The 20,205-nt window shown below is 44.4% G+C and overlaps 1 protein-coding gene across 1 annotated transcript in view; it reads right to left on the minus strand.

The window, feature by feature from the left end:
* KIFAP3 (kinesin associated protein 3) overlaps positions 1-7,641 on the minus strand; it is a 70,767-nt gene extending 63,126 nt beyond the window's left edge. The window contains exons 1-3 of the mRNA XM_009559858.2: positions 7,510-7,641; positions 1,763-1,894; positions 390-544 (exon numbers count right to left, since the gene is read on the minus strand). Of these exons, the coding sequence (XP_009558153.2) occupies positions 390-544; positions 1,763-1,894; positions 7,510-7,541 (319 nt within the window). The 5' untranslated portion in view covers positions 7,542-7,641. The remainder of the gene's footprint in view (positions 1-389; positions 545-1,762; positions 1,895-7,509) is intronic.
* Between the last annotated feature and the right edge of the window lie 12,564 nt (positions 7,642-20,205).

Raw genomic sequence — 20,205 nt, forward strand, 5'->3', positions numbered from 1 at the left:
CCCTTACAACAGGTGATGACAGAGATCCTTCTAGTCTGTTGATGCCGCTGCAAGTGCAGATGCAATATGAAGAGGCTGCAACAAATAGCAGAATCTCTACCTCTGAAGTCCTGCTAAAGCACAAGGCAGCCAAGTAAGAAGTATCTATGCTAAGTTTAATTAACAACAAAAATAAACTTTGGCTGATAAAACATTAATTCCCCACAACTCACACCAAGATTGCAATTTTTTACAAAGTGTGATCTATCTACACACCTTCCTTGCTCTCATTACCTCCAGAGAACTCGTACATCAAACAAGTTAGAACCTCAGCTACAAAAACCTCACACAGCAGTTTTTTAGTGCTGAAGAACTCCATTCTGAAGCTACTTTGTTCCTGTATTATTTACCTTTTCCCGCTGCGGCATCTCTGCGATTCTGTAGATAGTACAACAGCTGTTCTACTTCTCCAAGTTTGGAGGGGTGAATGAGCTTGCACTCTTCAACCACCTTCTGAGCCAGGGAAGCAATATCTGTATTTGCATTAAGACTCTTCAGTCGAATGCTGGAACACAGATAGGCCACTTGTCAGTTTTTAAATTTATATCTTCAGTCCTTTGATTTATGTTTATGCAGTCGTGAATTTCTTGAAGCAGGCAACAGCACCGATGTCTGTGCCATGCTTACGAAGGTAATGTCAAAGCAGTGGCTCTCTGCAACCCCAAATGGAAAGTAACTGCCAAAGAGATTTGACAGAGCAGCAACACTAAAAGCAGCTGCATGAACAGAGCCCTTATAACCATCTTAGGCACAGCAGCCAGTAATTTATTTGCAATACCTCCACAAAAAAAAATGTGCCGGACCTCAAAGGAGTCTAGCACAAAAAGAAAAAAAACTCAAACAAAATGAGAAACTCTACGGGTGTTGACTACACAGGGAGGATTTTTTCTAGTGCATGCAGATGCAGCATTAGGAGTCTCCCATTATTCTGGCAGACCTGCAGCCACATCCACAAGCAACAAGTAGTAAGAAATCTCTGTGGGCATTAACAACAGAATGGATCGAAAAAGAATTCCACCACATTGCAGGTGCAAGTTATATTGATTCATCTGAAAACAGATGAATACTTCGGATATCTTAAAAAAATTGAGACAATTTTTCTTACTCCATTATTCTTCCTACACGCACTTACACATGTAGGAGCCACTTCAGCTCAAAGTTTCAAGAAGACTTCAGTATAGAGATAAAACAAACGTAAGAAAGGTCCAAACTTGCAGCTTGGAAACTGAAGTCATGAGAGTTCTCTGGACTTATCCAATGGGGAGTGTTTCAACGCACTTAAAAGAAAAATACCAGGCAAAACAAAAATTGCAAATACTGTAGTGAAATCAGTAGCAAGGGTGACAGATCAAAACAACAGAAGAACCAACAAGTAGAGCATAAAGGCTGTCAGAAGGTTCAGTAGTATAATTTCTCCAATGTTGACCATTATTACTACACTTCTCTCTGCCTCAAGTTCCCATCACATAAAATGGGAATAATCGCTTTTCTTTACAAAACACCTTAAAGTCCATAGATTAAATGCAGTTTACAACATGTGTTTTAGATGTTAACTCTCCTAGACACATGTTATTTCTTGGCTTCTAAGCCCTTCGTTGATCTAGCACTAGGTTTTATAAAGATTAGAACATTTTATTTCTCACAGGCTGTTGGTGCTTTGAGTTATTGAATCTATGACTTTATGAAAAACAGAAAAAGCTATCAGAATTTGCTATGACCTTACATCTTCTGACATTCCTTGCGCTCCCCCAGCATAAGGTGTCCCGACTCTCCCAGAATTGTTGCTTCCACTTCATAGTGGACAACGAGGGCTTTTTCAGATGGATGCACATCTATGTTGCCTCCTTTTACCTTCCTGCCATGAAGAAAAATGTAATGAATTATTGATTAAATTAAAAGCTCAGAAAACATACCAGAACAGTGATCAGTAACAACGACCTGTCTCCTGTGCTATTCAGATCCTAAACCCAAGCATTGCTCTCCTTCCACACTGTATTTCATTTCAAGCAGCTGTACCAATGCTTAGGGTTAGTAGCATATTCTCAACTGTTACCTCTAGTAAATACAGAGACACCCAAGTCATTGGTCAAACCTTAGTCAGAGAAGTAAGGAAGAAACAGGATTTGATTTCTAACTCTCCCAGGTCTTTTAAGGAACTACAGCAGGAAAATGATGCATTTCATAGAGAAGGTGAATTTCCCATCTGATCCCCTGTTACATTGTCAATATTGAGAAATCTGCTAAGAGCATTGATCTAATCCAGTCATTTCCAAATGAATTTTTTTCCTCAAAGACTCTCTTGGCTAAATCTTAACAGTTAAAAATCCACCAAGAATGAGTTACAACTTATTTGCATTTCAAACTCCTCTTTCCTGAAGCACAAACTTCTTTGCTACTGTTCTTCACCTCACTGTGTCTATTGCCAAGCTGGGGGATTACCAGATCAACAGCTGCCAATAACAGGTATAATAAATCAAGCGTGTCTACTCACTTTACTACAGCTACAGATATTTTGGAAAAGCATTCTCCAGGACAGCACTCTGGTATGTCACTGCCAAAAGGGCCTGCCCTGCTCTCTCCTCCTTTGTGCTAGCAGCTGTGTCCATGCAGAAGGGGCATGGGGACAGGCCATGAAGATACACCTCATTTCTGTTTCCAAGTGACGGCAGAACTTCATCCAGAGAACACAGTTACACATTTCTGTCTTTAGCGGTAGAGTTGACACTTTCCCCTTTTCCCCTTGGCACTTGTAGAGGATGTACAGTCAGGCCATAAACCAGGCTGCTGAAACACTGCAGATTAAAGACAACTCCCTAATGTGGGTTTGAGTGTTGGTACGTGGATGGGTTGTTTGTTTAGGAGTTCTGTTTGGTGTTGGGTTTTTTCAGACAAATCACGTCAATAAACAGATTTACAGGTGTCTTCACCAGAGGTCTTATCAGCATACATTAGAGAGCAGCTAGCTATCACATTGTGTCAATTAGGATCAAGAAAAACTACTTCAGCTGCACAGAGATGGAAATATTAGCAAATCCAGATGTAGCCTTCAGTGTAATCACTCTTTTCAGAAAATGTTCGGAACGTGTGCCTCCATCTACCCAGCTACTACGGTGGCTGCCTTCCCTTTTGCAGACTACAACTGCAAAAAAATACCTTTTTCTTGAGATATTTGCTAGTGAAAAAAACCCACAAACCACAAGAAAGGTCTTCCATGGGAAATGAAGAGTCAAGTTCAGCTATCAGCCCTATGAAGACATACAAATATAGGGCAAACAAATATAATTCACTGCTAAAGAGCAGCATCTTCCTTGATGAGATTGTAGCAGAACTCCACTTATCACTTAAGAGTCTTTCGAAGATATTCATGTTTTTTCCTTTAACAGTATTTGGAAGCAGATGCTTCATTACAGCTTTATTCTAACAAGGTCCAGCCTTGCAAGGCAGAAAACTTATGGTAAATCTATTTCAAAAGAAACCAGCTCTCACTCCTCCCCCTCAAATACATCTCCCTCATACTTAGACCCACCAGCAGATCCCAACTGCAAACCCTCCTCCTGACAGCCAAACCTCTGAAGTGACAGCTTGGCAATATTTACAGATATAAAGAAAAGGACAGGTGGGGGACAAATGGGCTTGAAGGAGCTGGGTATAGTTTTACAAGAACTAAGCTAAACTAACAACTCGTCACTGCCAAAAGGATTAGATCTTCCCATGTTTTCCCTGCTCCTGGCAGTCACCTTGGTTCAGCGTGAGGGCTTGTCGAATGCCTTCATAGCCAATTCCAGCAATCCAACAGAAAACTCTTCAAGTTTTGGGCAGAGGGAGTTTTACAATATATTAAGGAATTAAAGTGCTCTTTAGAAAGGGAATAACACTTCCTATCTATGAGCAGGGATAAAGAGGAAGGAGTGAGACCTCCTCAGCACTAAACTACCAGTGAGCTTAGTGACCAGCAAATCCTCAGCCTAAGACTGCTTAAACAGTTTTAGCATTTCCCGTGTTTAATTTTTCCTTAAGAGGGACAGACGGGTAAGCTGACGAACTTACCGCTGCAGAGATTTTCTGCACCCTCACACTCATAACCATCCTCATTACTTGAGCTATTTCCTAGTTAAAGTAGTCACAAATCAATTCGCATTCAAGTTCCCTCTCTGAAAAAAATCTGTTTGTGAACTGCTTGAAGACCTACAGTAAAATGCACTACCCAGCCACTAAAGTTGTCTTCCATTTGTAAACCACTGCACTCAGACTGTGAGCATCACAAACATCCCTCTCCTATATTTAGAGAAAAAACCTCCCCTCACCCCCTCAATCAATAAACAAAACTTTATTGATTTTCTATCTATGTTTGTAAGCATCTAATCACTTCACAAAACATTTAAAAATACAGACATTCTTAGAACTGGTATAAGCAGCAATGCACCGAGGAGCTCTTGCATGCATCAGCCTCTCCTTTCACTTCACTGCCTGCCTTGTCAACAAGAATCCTGCTCTATTAAAGGTCTAAAAGAGGAAGGCCTTTTCTACAGACAAAAGCTGTGCCAGCTGAGCTCACGTAACCAAAGCTGGTGTGTGAATGCCCTTTATTAACTAATTCCTTTGGGGGGAAAAAGCAAAAGCAAACTATCCTAATCACAAGTGGCACAAATTGTGCACGTGTATAAAGCTGAAAATCCAATAACAAATCCCAGCAAGTCAGACTTGGTGGGAGGGGCACTGCTTATGGGGGATGACAAAGGGAAATAGGGATCAGAGGAGTACCGGACATGCACACAAGCCTTGTCACATTAAACAGCACAAAGAATGTTTTTTTGCCTGTGCTTCCTAAAAGAATTGTGCTTGCTTCAGGGGTGACAAAAAAAAAAAAGGTTCCTCCAAGATCACACAAGACAGCACAAACAGAACACGCAAGGATAAAAATAGGCACTTCTCTGAAGTTACAGCTGTTTATTTCATTATACGCAGCCATATGATTTTTACCTGTTAGCACATTTATATGACAGAACTAATGTTCAGAGATTTTCAAGACAGTTTTTCCCCACTGTTTCTGATTATGGGTTTTAATACATGACACACAGGGTGGGAGGGGTAAGCATAACCCAGAGAGCCTGAACAGCAAGTTCTGCAAATGCAAAACAAAAAAAGGCAAAGAACTCTACAGGATTCAAGATGCGATGAATAAAATGATAAAATCACCTACATGGTAGGAGAAAGCGTAACTGTTCACATATCAAATCTTAACGGAGGCCTAGCACTTTTGCTCTGAAACAATCTGTGGAGATCCAATAGTTGCCCACTCGGATCCTATTCTTTAGGCTGACTAGTCTCACTGCCAAACAGGCAGATAAAGGCACCACTCATTCATCACATTCTTAACATCAAATACAGATAATCCACTTTACACACCATGGTTACCTCTCAGGATCACCTCTCCACCTGCTATCCCTTCTTAGCAAAAGCTACCCTTCCACTGCTCAACACCACCTGCTCACACCCCTCCAGCAATGCTCATCTCACTCTTCTATCCCTCACCATCTTGCCCCATCCTTCCTCCCCTTTTACATGGGCTTAGATCACAGATCACTCCTCACAACACTCATCGTTTACCATCCTAACTCTCAAACCACTCCATTCATTCCACCATAGCCATCCCTAAACCAGCACATTCCTTCAAACTACCACCTTCCCCCAATCAGTTCCCACCAGCATGCCACCCATCCCAGCTCTCAGCCTACCTTAAACCCACCTCATAATCTCCACTCACCACTAATCCAGGTCCTTAGTTTACATTCAAGTCTCCTGCCCACCAAACTAGGCAGCCACCCCAAACAAACTGATCTCCCCTTCCCAAACCACTCACCCCAAAGCCTCCCATTCACCTCCCCACACACACACACCACAATCTCCAGCCACTTTCCAAACCAGTCCCTCCTCAACCCCAATCCCTTCACCCACCCCATTATCTCCCCTCTCAAAACACTCAAGATTCTCATCTCCCCACCCATAACTAGCCACCCATCCCCACGTCAGCCCCCACCATAGCACCCACCTCAGCCCCAAACTCCATCAGCTCCCCACCCCATCCTTGCCCTCTAACTCCCCATCAGGCATCCAATGCCTCACCCCCCACCACAGCACCCACCACCTCAGCCCCACACCCCATCACCTTCCCAACCCCTCCTTGTCCCCTCACTCCCCACCACAGCATCCAATGCCTTGCCCCCACCGTCATCGTGCTCCCACCCCCTCCTTGCCCCATCAGCCACCACTACAGGCTGAAATGCCTCAGTCCCACACCCCATAACCTCCCCATCCCTCCTTGAACCCTCACTCCCTATCACAGCATCCACAACCTCAGCCCCACAAACCACCACCCTCCAACCCTTCCTTGCTGCCTCACCCCCCACCACAGCATCCACCACCTCAGCCCCACTCCCCACTACCCCCCACCCCTTCTTTGCCCCCCGACTCCCCACCACAGCATCCAATGCCTCACCCCTCCCCTCACCCCCTCAGCTCCCACCACAGCATCTACCACCTCAGCCCCACACCCCATCACCTTCCCACTCCTCCTTGAACCCTCACTCCCCACCACAGCATCCAGTGCCTCACTCTCCTTATCCCCCCAATCTTTCCTTGTCCCCTCACTCTCCCTCAACCCCTACCACAACACCCAAGACCTCATCCCTACCCTCATCACCCCCCTTCAGCCCTAACCACAGCATCCACAACCTCAGCCCGACTCCTCATCACCACCTTGCCCCCTCACTCCCCACCACAGCACCCAATGCCTCACCCCCACCCCCTGAACCCCTTCTTGCACTTTCACTCCCCCTCAGTCCCCACCACAGCATCCACCACCTCAGCCCCACAGCCCATCACCCCCTACTCCGTCCTTGCCCCATCAGCCCCCACCACAGGCTGAAATACCTCAGCCGCATGCCCCATCACCTGCTCAACCCCTCCTTGAACCCTCACTCCCCATCACAGCATCCACCACCTCAGCCTCACACTCCATAACTCCTCACCCCCTTCTTGCACCCTCATTTCCTACCACCGCACTATCCAATGCTTCACTCCCCTCGACGCCAACCCCTCCTTGCACCCTCACGCCCCCTCAGCCCCCCCAGCATCCCCCACCTCAACCCCACACCCTATTACCCCACCTCCTCCTTGCCCTCTCACTCCCCCCCCACAGCATCCACCCCCATTACACCCCGAACACCTCCTCGCCCCATCAGCCCCCACTACAGGCTGAAACGCCTCAGCCCCACACCCCATCACCTCCTCAACCCATCCTTGCCCCCTCACTCCCCACACAGCACCCAATGCCTCCCCCTCAGCCCGCCCCACAGGCCTCGGCCCCACAGCCCCTACTCCCCTCCCCCCCCAGCCCACATCCACCACCTCCCTCCCGCCCCCCTGACGCCAGGCCGCCTCCCCGGCTCCATCCCAACCCCCTCCCGATACCTCTTGAGGAACCGGGCATCCTCGCCCTGCATGGCGGCCCGGGAGGGAGGGGAGGCCCGTGCCGGGCGGCGCCGCGTTACCAGGGAGAGCGGCAGACCCGCCTGCGCGCCGACTGCGCATGCGCGGGAGCGCCCCCCCGCTCGCTGCAATCGCACCGGGACGGGCACTACGCCCTCTGCAGGCGGGGGGAGGCGCTGCCCCTGCACCGCACGCCCCTGATACCAACAATGCCAGCGAATCATAGAATCATAGAATCAATAGGTTGGAAAAGACCTCTTAGATCATGGAGTCCAACCATTCCATCTAAGACTCGTTTTGGAGTTTTAGAAAGCAAGCATCCTTCATCAGGGCTGGGCAACGTGCAGGCCTGGTCTCCTTCAATAGTGTGCAGCGAGACCAGAGCTGGAGACAGAATGGATTTCCCACTTACATGCATGTGTATAAATTTCCCCAGAAATTTTATGCATATTCTGTCACTTTCCAAGGTCTAATTTTATTATTATTATGAAATTCACAACAGTCAAAACTCTTGCTCAATTGGACCTTTGGCTCCAGCTCTGCTTGACCTTGCTTTCGAGATGGAGAAACACTGCAAACAGGTTTATCACAGAAGACACCTCTGTTGAGCACAGATCACATTGAACACAAGACGTTATTGTCTTCAAAGAATAAACAATGTCTGGAAAAACACTGTTTGAAAGAACACATGCCGTTTGAGGGACATTCTATTTAACTTTCAAAAAATACAATTACTTAGATTAAACTGAACCCTGCTTTAGCTTAAATCAAAAATATTCCACTCTTTGTAATAGCAACTACTTCTTGTGTCGCCCCCACTGCATGCCCTGCCTCACCAGAGCCCCCTAAGCAGCACGGGGCAGTGTGACTCGGCCTTCCCGTCCCATCCTCACCTTACCCGGAGGCCCGGGCACAGGTCAGGCATGGTCACAGGTCACAGAATCACAGAATCACAGAATCACAAGGTTGGAAAGGACCCATTGGATCACCGAGTCCAACCATTCCTAACACTCCCTAAACCATGTCCCTCAGAACTTCATCCACCCATTCCTTAAACACCTCCAAAAAGGCGACTCGACCACCTCCCTGGGCAGCCTCTGCCAGTACCCAATGACTCTTACTGTGAAGAATTTTTTTCTGATATCCAACCTGAACCTCCCCTGGTGGAGCTTCAGGCCATTCCCTCTTGTCCTGTCCCCTGTCACTTGGGCGCAGAGGCCAGCTCTCTCCTCTCCACAACCTCCTTTCAGGTAGTTGTAGAGAGTAATAAGGTCTCCCCTCAGCCTCCTCTTCTCCAGGCTAAACAACCCCAGCTCTCTCAGCCGCTCCTCATAAGACTTGTTCTCCAGCCCCTTCACCAGCTTTGTTGCTCTTCTCTGGACATACTCCAGAGCCTCAACATCCTTCTTGTAGTGAGGGGTCCAGAACTGAACACAGTATTCGAGGTGCGGTCTCACCAGTGCCGAGCACAGAGGAAGAATAACCTCCCTGGACCTGCTGGTGACCCCATTTCTGATACAAGCCAAGATGCCGTTGGCCTTCTTGGCCACCTGGGCACACTGCTGGCTTATGTTCAGTCAGCTGTCAACCAGCACCCCCAGGTCCTTCTCTTCCGTGCAGCTCTCCAGCCATTCTTCCCCCAGTCTGTAGCGCTGCATAGGGTTGTTGTGCCCCAAGTGCAGGACCCGGCATTTGGCCTTGTTGAACCTCATCCCATTGGTCTCAGCCCAGCAGTCCAGCCTGTTCAGATCCCTTTGCAGAGCCTCCCTACCCTCCAGCAGATCCACACTTCCTCCCAGCTTAGTGTCATCTGCAAACTTGCTGAGGGTGCACTAAATGCCTTCATCCAGGTCCTTGAGCCCCAAGAGATTGAAGGAACAGTCCTGCCCATACAAAGAGAGCCACTTGTTCCATACGTGGCACTTCAGGAATCTGCTAGTTGCGGGCATAAAGACTTGATGTGGGTGGCTGCAGGATGCAGGGGAGGATAGAAGAGGGGCTGTTGTCACATCCTGCCCCTTTATAGCCCCCTGAGCTGTCACTCTTCCTCTGCGCCATCTCTGAGCTGAGCCCGGTCCTAAGGCGGCCGTGGTGTTTAGAAATACAATCTTCCCCTTGGGTCAGCAGCATTGTTGCTCACCTGCTGATGCGCAGGAGATGTGGAGGCGATAGTGCTGCAGCTCCAGCCTCCAAAATTGTGTTGGGATGTGTTATATTGTGCAGACCTGAATCATCTGTGACTTCACCTTATTTCCCAGCCACTCTAAAGAACAACCAGACAACATCATATCCAAGGGGCATCAGAAACGTCTTAACGAGCTGCAGTTCAACCACAGTATTTGTCAGAGCAGCATCCAGTCTTGAACGGAGATTCCTCTGAGCTATTTGTTCTAATATCCATGACAGAGGCAAACAAGGCCCATTCTCAGCTGCCTAAAGGTCCTGCTGTTCATCTGGTTAGAAAATAAATGGCTAACACGCAGAACTAGAGGCTGCCGTGTCTTCTTGGCCTTTTGAACTCTCTCTGTACTTTCCCAAAACAGGATTTTAATTTCTGCTTGTTTTTGTTTAAATTAATAAACCTGCATTGTGCAATTTGCAGAGATTATTTATTTGAAGAGTTATCCATACTGTACCCTCCTTTGGTTTTAACAGAAAATAGAAAAAGAAAGTACCCAGTGAAATGTAAAGTGCTACCTCAGAGCAATGAATTTTAAAAGCATTGCTGGATATATCACTTTTACTGCTATCCTTATTCTACTTGTTATCACAGTAGTATTTTCTATTAATAACTGTAAAAAAGAAAAATATATATATATGACCACCTGATCAGAGCAATGGTTCTTCGGTGATGTCAGCAGCTCTTCAGATAAGCATGACCAAAACGTTAAACTCCAAAGTCATATAAATAAATAGTCTGGTGTTTCCTGAGTACTAAGTACCTGACAATCTCCATCCATTTAATCGAGAATTTATTTTTTTTAATGTGGTCACACATGCCTTCAAATAAAGAATAGTTGTAGACACCTATAAAAAAATAGGTCAAAGATTACAAGATGAGAATGATACGAAAGAATGTGAGACCTGAAAAGTATGAGAAAAAGAACATTTATTACAGTTAAGCTTGCCACAATGTTTGGGCTAAAATTGGTTGTTTGTCAGGGCCTGAACAGATAGCAAAACCTTCCTCAGCCTGACTGACTCCAAATGAAAAAATCTCAGCTTTGTAGTGATTGAGCAATAAGCAGTGCCAAGATCAGATAATTTTGTCTGTCAGTGACAACAAATTGATGCTGGGTTTAGCAAACCACGTGGCGCAAACACCAGAAACCTTACATTACGGAGTAGATTCTTTTAAAATTAAATTGTCAAACAAATGCCGCCTGAGATCTGGTTCTCCTGCCTTTCCCTCGGCTGTTGATGTTGCTTTGCACAATTTTGTAGAATGCTTTGGATTGGAAGGGACCATGAAGGTCATCCAGTCCAACCCCCCTGCAGTGAGCAGGGACATCTTCAAGCAGATCAGGTTGCTCAGAGCTCCAGCCAACCTGACCTGGAATGTTTCCAGGGATGGGGCATCCTCCACCTCCCTGGGCAACCTGTGCCAGTGCCTCACAGGAAAACATTTCTTCCTGATATCTAATCTAAACCTCTCCTCTTTTAGTTTAAAGCCATTATCCCTTGTCCTATTGCTACAGGCCCTCCTAAGAAGTTTCTCCACATCTTTAAGGCTGCAATAAGGTCTCAGAGTCTTCTTTGCTCCAAGCTGAACAACCCCAACTTTCTCACCTTCTTCACGGGGGAGGCGTTCCAGGCCTTTCTTTGGCCTCCTCTAGACTCGCTTCAATAGGTCCATGTCTTTCCTGTGCTGAGGGCTCCAGAGCAGGACGCGGTATACCAGGTGGGGTCTCACCAGAGCAGAGCAGAGAGGCAGAATCTCCTCCCTTGACCTGCTGGCAATACTTCTTTTGATGCAGCCCAGGATACAATTTTGCTTCTGAGCTGCAAGCACACACATGGCCAGCTCATGTTCAGCTTCTCGTCCCCCAGGACCTCCAGGTCCTTCTCCACAGGGCTGTTCTCAATTTCTTCATCCCCCAGCCTGTATTGATACTGGTGGTGCAGGACCTTGTACTTCGCCTTGTTGAACCTCATAAGGTTTTTGCAAGCCCACTTCTCCAGGTCCCTTGTCAAGGTCCCTCTGGATGACACCCCGTCCTTCAGGGCTGTCAAACTCGCCGCTCAGCTTGGTGTCATCTGCAAACTTGCTGATGTTTATGCATTGATATTTGAGGCAGAAGGGTGACTGAGTTGCAGAGAGCAGCTGGAATTTGCAGTACTTTTTAGTTTCTCATTTTTTGTTTTGTTTGGGTGAGTTTGGGTTTTGGTTTTTTTCTTAGAGCAGTTGTAAGAAATACTGTTCTAAAGTCAGCTAAAAGGAAAGATTCTTTTAGTGATGGAAGCCAGAGAAAGGTGGGAAAGAGCATGGTAGCTGTTGAACAGGAAGAGAACAGAGGAGGAAGTTGCATGACAAGAAGTTGGGTGAGAGAGGACCGAAGCAGATTGGTAAATGGAATAAGAGAAAGGACAGAACCATGGAGTGTTCTCAAGTTAAACATATGGTAGAGTAAGTATAGAAGAAATGGACAACAAAATTTTTGTAGAATAAATGTAGGTGAAGAAATGAACATTTTTGCTCTTTGTTTGCATTAAAGAAGTGAAAACCCCTTTGAATATCATTGAATAAGCACACTTTTATGCAAAACATGGAGATTTTTTTCTTTTTTTTTCCTGAAGATGCAACCAGATGTTCTTAACCAGACAGACAGAATACATTCCATGACATCAGCGCAATACCTGTCTCACAGTAACTTAGTTTTATTTCTTCCTATTCATTCTCTTAGAATAAACCAAATTCTTTATGACTGAAAAGTACTGATGCTATGCTTGATTTTGACATAAGAAAAGATCTTTACATTGTCTTCAATGAGCTTTATATGGGCCTTTGGTGTATAACCACAGGACTACATATTGAAAATTCCTTGCGCTCTGATTCCTTCAGAGTTTCATTGAATCCTACATAGATTTTTTTACATCATTGTGAAAAAAAATCAAACAAAATAACCAACATTGTTTTTGTCTATAGCAAATGGAAATATTAAAATGTAGTCGATTAACTTTGGTCTTTCAGAATTAAGAGACCAAAGCAGCCCTGAGATTTGTGATGTCTCCATCAAAGATTTCATCTTGCTCTCAGGAAAAAAGAATATGTCGGGATTTCAAGGGAAAAATTGTGAATACAGATATTTTCCTAAACCTTGTAAGGATGAACTATGCATAAAACTCCTTAAAGCCTTTTCTTAGCTAACATGAAGTGCAGCAGTCTGAAGGAATGGCTTTCAGAGAATCATTTTAAGTGATTAAATTATGCTGTTCAGTGGGAGACGAAGATGATGTTGTTTAGATATGTTGTCACATACAAAATGATTGAGGTATGGAGGTAATAAACCCTGGGCTTAAAAGTTTATATTGAAAGGAAGAAGTGAGACGAAGCAAAGCAAAATCTGATACTCAAAGGGAGAGTCTGGCTTGACTCTTCTGGATAAAATTAATCTTGGGACACACATCAAGGTGATTCTCGAATCCCTTTTTGATCAACAGTGACAGGGACATCTGTGCAAGAGAAGAGTGTTTTCAACATGACACAGGAGTCTCTATGGAAAGCCTGATTTGTATTTTATAAGATATCTAATTCAACACTGACCTGTGCAAATGCATCAATTTGCAGCTCATTTAAACCAATGAGGAAAATTAGCTGTATGTTTTCATTGCTTCAAATGTAGAAAGAAAAATTTAAAGATGTGAAAAGAAGCAGACCTCTTCATAGAGAAGCAGAGCTTTCTTTTAACTTGACGTTACAGAGCAAAGGGTATGCTGTTTTCTCCCTTGGATTATTCAGCTCAGAATTCCTCACTTCCATGACAGCGATCTCATTTGATGGCCTTGTACATTCGTTCCCTTGCCTGAGTGAGTATATCCAGCTGGTGGTAAACTGACCTCTGCCATCCTGTGCCTCTGTGCTCCTCTGCAGCTGGAGTGTTATAAACTCTGCGTGTGCAGACCCGCACAAGCCTGCAAGGCAGGAATACAATACCCAAGCTCAGCTGGAGCTGGTAACACAGCAAAGCAACCATCTACTTAAACTTCCAGTGCCTGACTTGAGACTTGAGTGTTACTCCTTATGGAAAAAATGCTGGTATGCTCATGTGCTAAACGAGGCTGATCTAAGAAGTGTTGGAAGATATAAAATGTACTTTAGTGGTGGGTGCTACAATACCTTTTTTTTTTTCCCCTAATGGATCAACCCTTTCAGAGGGAATTTTGCTTTGAGAAACACAGAAGAGCACATTGTGTATTTTCAGCATGTTCTGTATGTTTGTGTTCAAGATGTATGGTGCGGTGGAATTTGTGTTTCATTTCTGCTTATTCCCTTACAAACAACCTGAAATGCAGTATCCCTATCCAAAGAACTGTTGATGTGCTTTCAGTTTGGGTTAAGTTTAATTGGACTAAGGAAAACATAGAAAGATTGAATATAAAAGTGCAGATGCCCCCTCTCTGCTAATACTATTGTGTGAGCCTCAGTGACAATGATGGAGCTTTCTTGTGCAAAATCTTGATTCCGCTGAAGTCAATAAGAGTTTAACCATTAACCCCGATGGGGACAGAATTTCACCTCTTAATGTTTATTAGATGCAGCAGGCAGAAAGCAGACTCATAGCCATAAAGGCTATGACATTTTATGGTTCTGACTCTGCAACCACTCAAGCACATGCTTAATTTTGCCACAGTAATAAAGTTAAGTGCCAGCTTAAAGAAAGGGTCTCCTTTACGCTTGAACAAGTCTATATTTGATCGTAAACCAGGAATTCCCCCTCTTCCTCATCCCTCCCCTTCAAAAGTAAAGGATTCTGCATGGGATCATCAAATTCTTTCTACTTTGCTCAAACATAATTGCCATTTTTTTTCTCATTTTTTTGTCAAAAAAAAGCAAAAGGAGAGTAAGGAAGTTACCACTTCACCTCAGTTGAAGTGGTGTTTCTCAGGTGACATTTGACTCACAGCAAGTTGTTTATTTCAAACAGAATCAAAAGGGAAAATTCCATATCCAACAATTCATAATAAATATCTCAGACAATGGCTATTTCCTTAGAAACAGTGAAGGTTTTGCACAACACTGTGCAGCCAAAAAGCTTTTTTCAGTATATTTTTTTAACTATCCTGGACGCTAGCCTTGTTCATCGTATCAGGGCAAATCCTACTCCTTTTGCAGATAGCAGCATTTGTGTATTTGTTTCCACTTAATTTTAAGAAAAGCACAGGAGAAGCATAGCAGGGTGGACACACAAGAAGAGGCATTTAGGCTAGATGGATTTAGACCTGAAATCAAGCATAAAATTTTATTCTGGTAGCACTTAACCAGTGGAGTAAATTTCCTTAGAATTTATCACTGGATGCTTCCCCACTATTACCATTTTTTTATGTCAAGAGTAGATGCTTTTGTGAAATAAATGCTCCAGCTTAAACAGACTCATAGGTTCACCTATGAGTGCTGAAACCATCTCTTTCAGTCTACCCCCCTGCCCCAAGACAAATAATTTGTACCCATGTTGTTGCCATCGCTAATGCCATCTTCAGTGATGTGCATGATAGTGTTCCTGGGGAATCTATTCCAGGACTGAATTGGTGTTGTTACAAGAAAACCATTCCTTTTTTTTCTATCAAAGCTGCTCAGTCAGCCTATGGTTTTCTTGAATAGCCATGCCCAAATCTGGGTACAGTACTTCAGCTGAAGTCTTTCCGGTGCCGAGTAGGTAAGAAGAATAACTCTGTACTGTTGGGTGGATGATGTAGTCCTTCTGCTTGGTAGTGATAAGGCTGGTCTTAATGTGGGGATCAATGGATGGGAGTCTTCCGTGAGTATTATACTGAAGGGCCAGATAGATGGTCATGGAAGTCCCTCCAGGTTTTAAATCTAAAGAGGAGAATATGGATGATGAGTGTGCAGTAAATTCTTCACAGGTTCTGTTCTTATGCTAATTGTTTTATTTACATTGTGGTTGATAATAATAGAGGCAGTAGTCCACTGGGTAGGGGGATGATGAGTCAGTTTTAGACTCATCAGGAACCCAAGCAGATGGTGTACTTCTGCTTGATTTAGTGCACTTTGCCCTTCACTGCGCTTGGTCTTACCAGAACTATCAGTGGCAATGTGGCTGGGGTGGAAATTGGAAGGATGTGTACAACAGAGACACTTGTAAGAGAAAACGTAACTTAGGTGAACGTCAGCTGGGAGTCAATGACCTAGACACCACCTTGTACTCCACTTAGACCCTCTGTTCTGGGTAGAATGATGTCAGACAAGATATATTTTCCTGAGGAGATTCCCATCCGCAATCATAGAATCATAGAATCACTAGGTTGGAAAAGACCTCTTGGATCATCAAGTCCCAGTGCAGCGTGCATTCCACGTGGTGTCCTGGCTGGCTCAGCACAGAAACAGATTGCTGGCTGCGAAACACGGTGAAGGAGCACAGGAGAGCATATGGAGCTCCTGGGAGAGACAGAAGAGGAAGGTGACAGTGTTTGAAACAAGGTGGATGGGGTGGCAACAGGAGACCTGAGATGTGGAAGGGAACATGCGTGGCAAAATATTTTTTCACCTTCACTGATATACTTTCCAGGATTCTGGAGGATCAGGCACTGGCCTGGCTGGCCCATGTGTAATTAAATATAAGAGCCCAGAAGTTCATCTCTGGGAACTGCTATTTCTCATGAGCTTCTGGGTTACAATAATGGAAGTTTTACAATGCTGTTGAGCTGTGTGTTGAAAAAAACAATCCTTCAGCTTTCAACTAATTTAGTTACCATCTGTAAGCTGTTTAGGTAATTCTCCTCACTTTCCCCATTTAATTTTTCTGTGTATGACTTTTCTTCATTACACCTCCTACATATGCGTCTGTACGGGCACAGAGTAGCTCGTAGGTGTATAACTGAGGATTTTCCATAGAACTGAGGAACACAGTTGTCATGGATGTGCTTTGTGGGCAGAACAGGACAATGTTAATTTACCATAGCCCAACCACAGACTGAAGGACTGTGGGGACCTATGATCTGTTCCTCACATCATGTATTTTGCAAAATACAGATGCAAAAAGTGCTAAATATGTAAACAAAAAGTGCTTCATCCTACAAAACTCTAACATTGGCATTGGTATAGATGCCTGAGTTTTATTTTGCACCTTCTGTACAAAACTCAGCTCACTGTTGGATTTCAAACTTCAAAGTTAACATGTTAAAGTTATCCTCAGTTCACCCAGCTCCAGCTAAGTATTGCATCTCATATGATTCATAAGATTTCCCTGTAACCCAGGGGCATATCAGTTGTCGTGGCAAAGCATAGCGAGGCGAGCAAATTAATAGCATTCCAACAACTATTGGGTAGCAGTGCAGAACCTCGGAGGAAGGAAAGCACTGTATTTGTTCCAGATCCATCCTGTGTTTCCTATAGTTTCGTTCTTGAAGTTTTTGTATGTATATAATATTGTCTCGATGCCAGCGCTCATGGTCTCTGAAATTAAAAGCATTCCTCATAAAGGGGATTATGAGATTAAAAATATTGCTTATAAAGAACATGCTGATCCTCACTAGGAGGGTGCTAGGCATAAAAACATCAGATTACTGATGTCACCAAATAAAACTAATTTAGGAGATAACAGTGCATTTTTAAAGAAAAAGTGAGGACGTGTTAGATTTACAAACTGTAAGAACTTCCCTTCCCAGTATGCTCATTCTTCATTTATCATCTTATAATAAGAAAACCACTTAAACTTAAATTTAGTCTCATGCAAATGTCACTTGCTAGCTTTCTTGCTAATCCAGAGGAAATATTATCCTAGTGGTCCCTGAGGTCCAATGTCTAGGTGTTGGATACATGATAAACTTACTTGAAGCTTTCTTAGTGAGATATAGTCCTCTGGAGACAGCTGTGGATTTAATTTTTCAAGCTTTAGTACAACTTAACCCCTTAAAAATAAGATTTAGGATTCCCTTGTCAGGTCACTTAAGAGTTCCTTCTTTTATTTTACTCTTTTTTTTTCCACCCTTGCTACTTGCCCAGACTTCTAATCCCTGGCCTCTGGAGGAAGCATTTAACCATGACAAACTTTTCATATCTTGATTATTTCTTGGTTCCAAAGGACAACACACGTACGTTTGGCTTTTGAATGGTTCTAGTCTGAGAGCTCAATTAGAAAGTGTTCATGGAAAGCAAATAGTTTCCAGTCTTGATAGTTTAGGTTTCTACTTTCAGTTCTGAACAAGAGTGATTTTTGCAAATTATGAGCCACTCCTCTGGCTAAGAGCAGTATTTCACAAGAAGAGGTGTGTTTACAGTCACTGTAATCCATGTTCCCCTGTGTTTATGCTGCCTGGGAGTTGGGCTTAATCTAGTTTTCTTGTCCCTTGGTAGTTATCACTTAGCTTTCCAGAAGTGGGGTTTAATGTTCCAAGGTACGCAGATTTAACTGCAGAGTTCCCAGTATTGTGAAACTCCACGCAACATGGAGGCAAATTAAGGATGAAGCCTATCTAAGCCAGCAATGTGATACTTTTACTCACCCACTAAAAATGCTGCTTACAGCTCCTGCCCTCCTCTAATTCCCCTGGTATTCACACACACACAGAGACATCCCTGGCCAGACCGTCCCATCTCAGGACCTAAAGGAGGAAGAGGCCTTTCAAGGTCACTTCAGATTTGTTCCCTACAGTCAACTTCATTTTTTCCCTTTCAGCTTGTTTTTCTTTGGTTTCCTTAGGAAATTAGTTTTATCTTGCCTTACCTATCCATACACTCATCTTCTTCCTCCCTCTAATAACTTCGTGACGCTTGGCCAAGTGCAATCAGCATTGAAAGATGTGCACAGAGTCTGAAAGTTAATTTTCTAGAGCTTTGTGTGCTCTGGCTGCCAGGTAGATGAGAGAGACCCATGATAGGGACTGCCCTGAGGGAGAGTTAAGAAGAGTTCAGTTCTTTGGCAGCAGTGAGAGGTCAGACAGACAGACAGACAGCACAGATGAATGAGCTGGCCAAGCTGTCCTGGAGCAGCTCCAGACTGGCCGCAGCACAGGCAGTTTCTTGTCCAGGGTGGATCTTTCACGATGGATGGCAACTGAGAGGGAGGTATGGGGCTACAGGTAGAGGCAGTAAGACATAAATCTAAGAGAAACTAAGTGTTCTGTTGCTCCATGGCTCACATTTTCCAGTCTAGTTTTAACTGCCCTAACAAAAGGCGTGTTCTCCACCACAGCTGTGAAACGTGCTGCTGCACCGGATCAGGGAAATCTGATATTTGCCATTCTAGCCAACAGCAGGGAGGTGTCTCCAGATCTGAAAGCCTGGATCTTTACCTCCCAGCCTCTCTAATAAGGGAAGCATATTGCAGAAGGTTAAACGGTCTCTTTAACCCACAGTCTTTCCCCGTGTCTTCTTTCTACAGATCTATTGTTATCTGTTGCATTCTCTACATCCTCAGGTTGGAGTTAGTGTTTTGCCATGATTTTCACACTCCAGAGAAAGGCTTTCTCCCCCTGGCATCACCATTCTTATGTCACATCACTAGCCTGTGCTCTGGTGTGCCCAGATGGGAGCCTTCATGACTAAGACTTCTAAGAGTTAAGGGAAATACCTGGTCTGGCCTGGTGCACAAGGAGCACGTAAGCGCTAAGAACCAGCCAAAGCACTTTTCCAAGCCAGTGCGTTCAAACTGCTTCCCTAGGCTTTGCTGCTGTTTGTTGTGAGAGACAAGATAACCGGGCAGGATGCTTTTTGGTCTGAGCAGATGGGTCAGTCATATGCCTTGGGTAGGAAGGATCCAGCTGAGAGGAAGTGGAAAGGCATGTTTTTCTGGCAGTTCTGTGCGCAGAAGGAGCTTTGATGGTGTGGGTTGCCTTCTTTCTTTTGCTTTGGAATTGAAAATCAAGCCTTGAGAGACACTTCACCAATGCATTTCTGGCAGTTGCATGCCAAAGCTGAAAGACGTTAAGACTAACTTATCTCCCACTCACCCAGTTCTCCCATAGGCTTTTCTGTATTGCTTTTCATGCTGTTTTCTGAGTGTGCAACATCATCTTTATCCTGGCTCACCAAGCTTCTGGTCACTCCTTAAAGCTGTCTTCTGCTGTGCAGTCCACAATGGCTGAGACAGCCGGTCTCCAGATCCCCTTCCTTCTTGCTTAAAGAGCTCTGCCTGCACTCTTCAAAGTAGAGATTCAGGGCAATATGAAATATGCACACACAACGCTACCACTTTGCATTTTCCAAACCCCACAAACCCTGCCATTCAGCCAGAAGGAGATTTTTGTTAGCTTTAACCTAGAAAAGAAGATTTATCACGTGCTTGAGCCAACAGAGGGCAATATATGCAAAATGCAATATTGTGAAGAAATACTTTTAAAAGATGACTCTAAGCAGCCCAACCCTTACTGTATCTGGAGTCACATATCACAGTGAAAGGCGGCATTCCACACTGGACCTAAAACCTTCTCAGGCTCCATCAATTAAACCACCACATATGGGCTGGAAGAGACTCAGCAAGGAACTCTCACTAGGGTTCAATG

This window comes from Cuculus canorus, chromosome 8, assembly GCF_017976375.1.
Source record: "Cuculus canorus isolate bCucCan1 chromosome 8, bCucCan1.pri, whole genome shotgun sequence".
NCBI classification, from domain to species: Eukaryota; Metazoa; Chordata; class Aves; order Cuculiformes; family Cuculidae; genus Cuculus; species Cuculus canorus.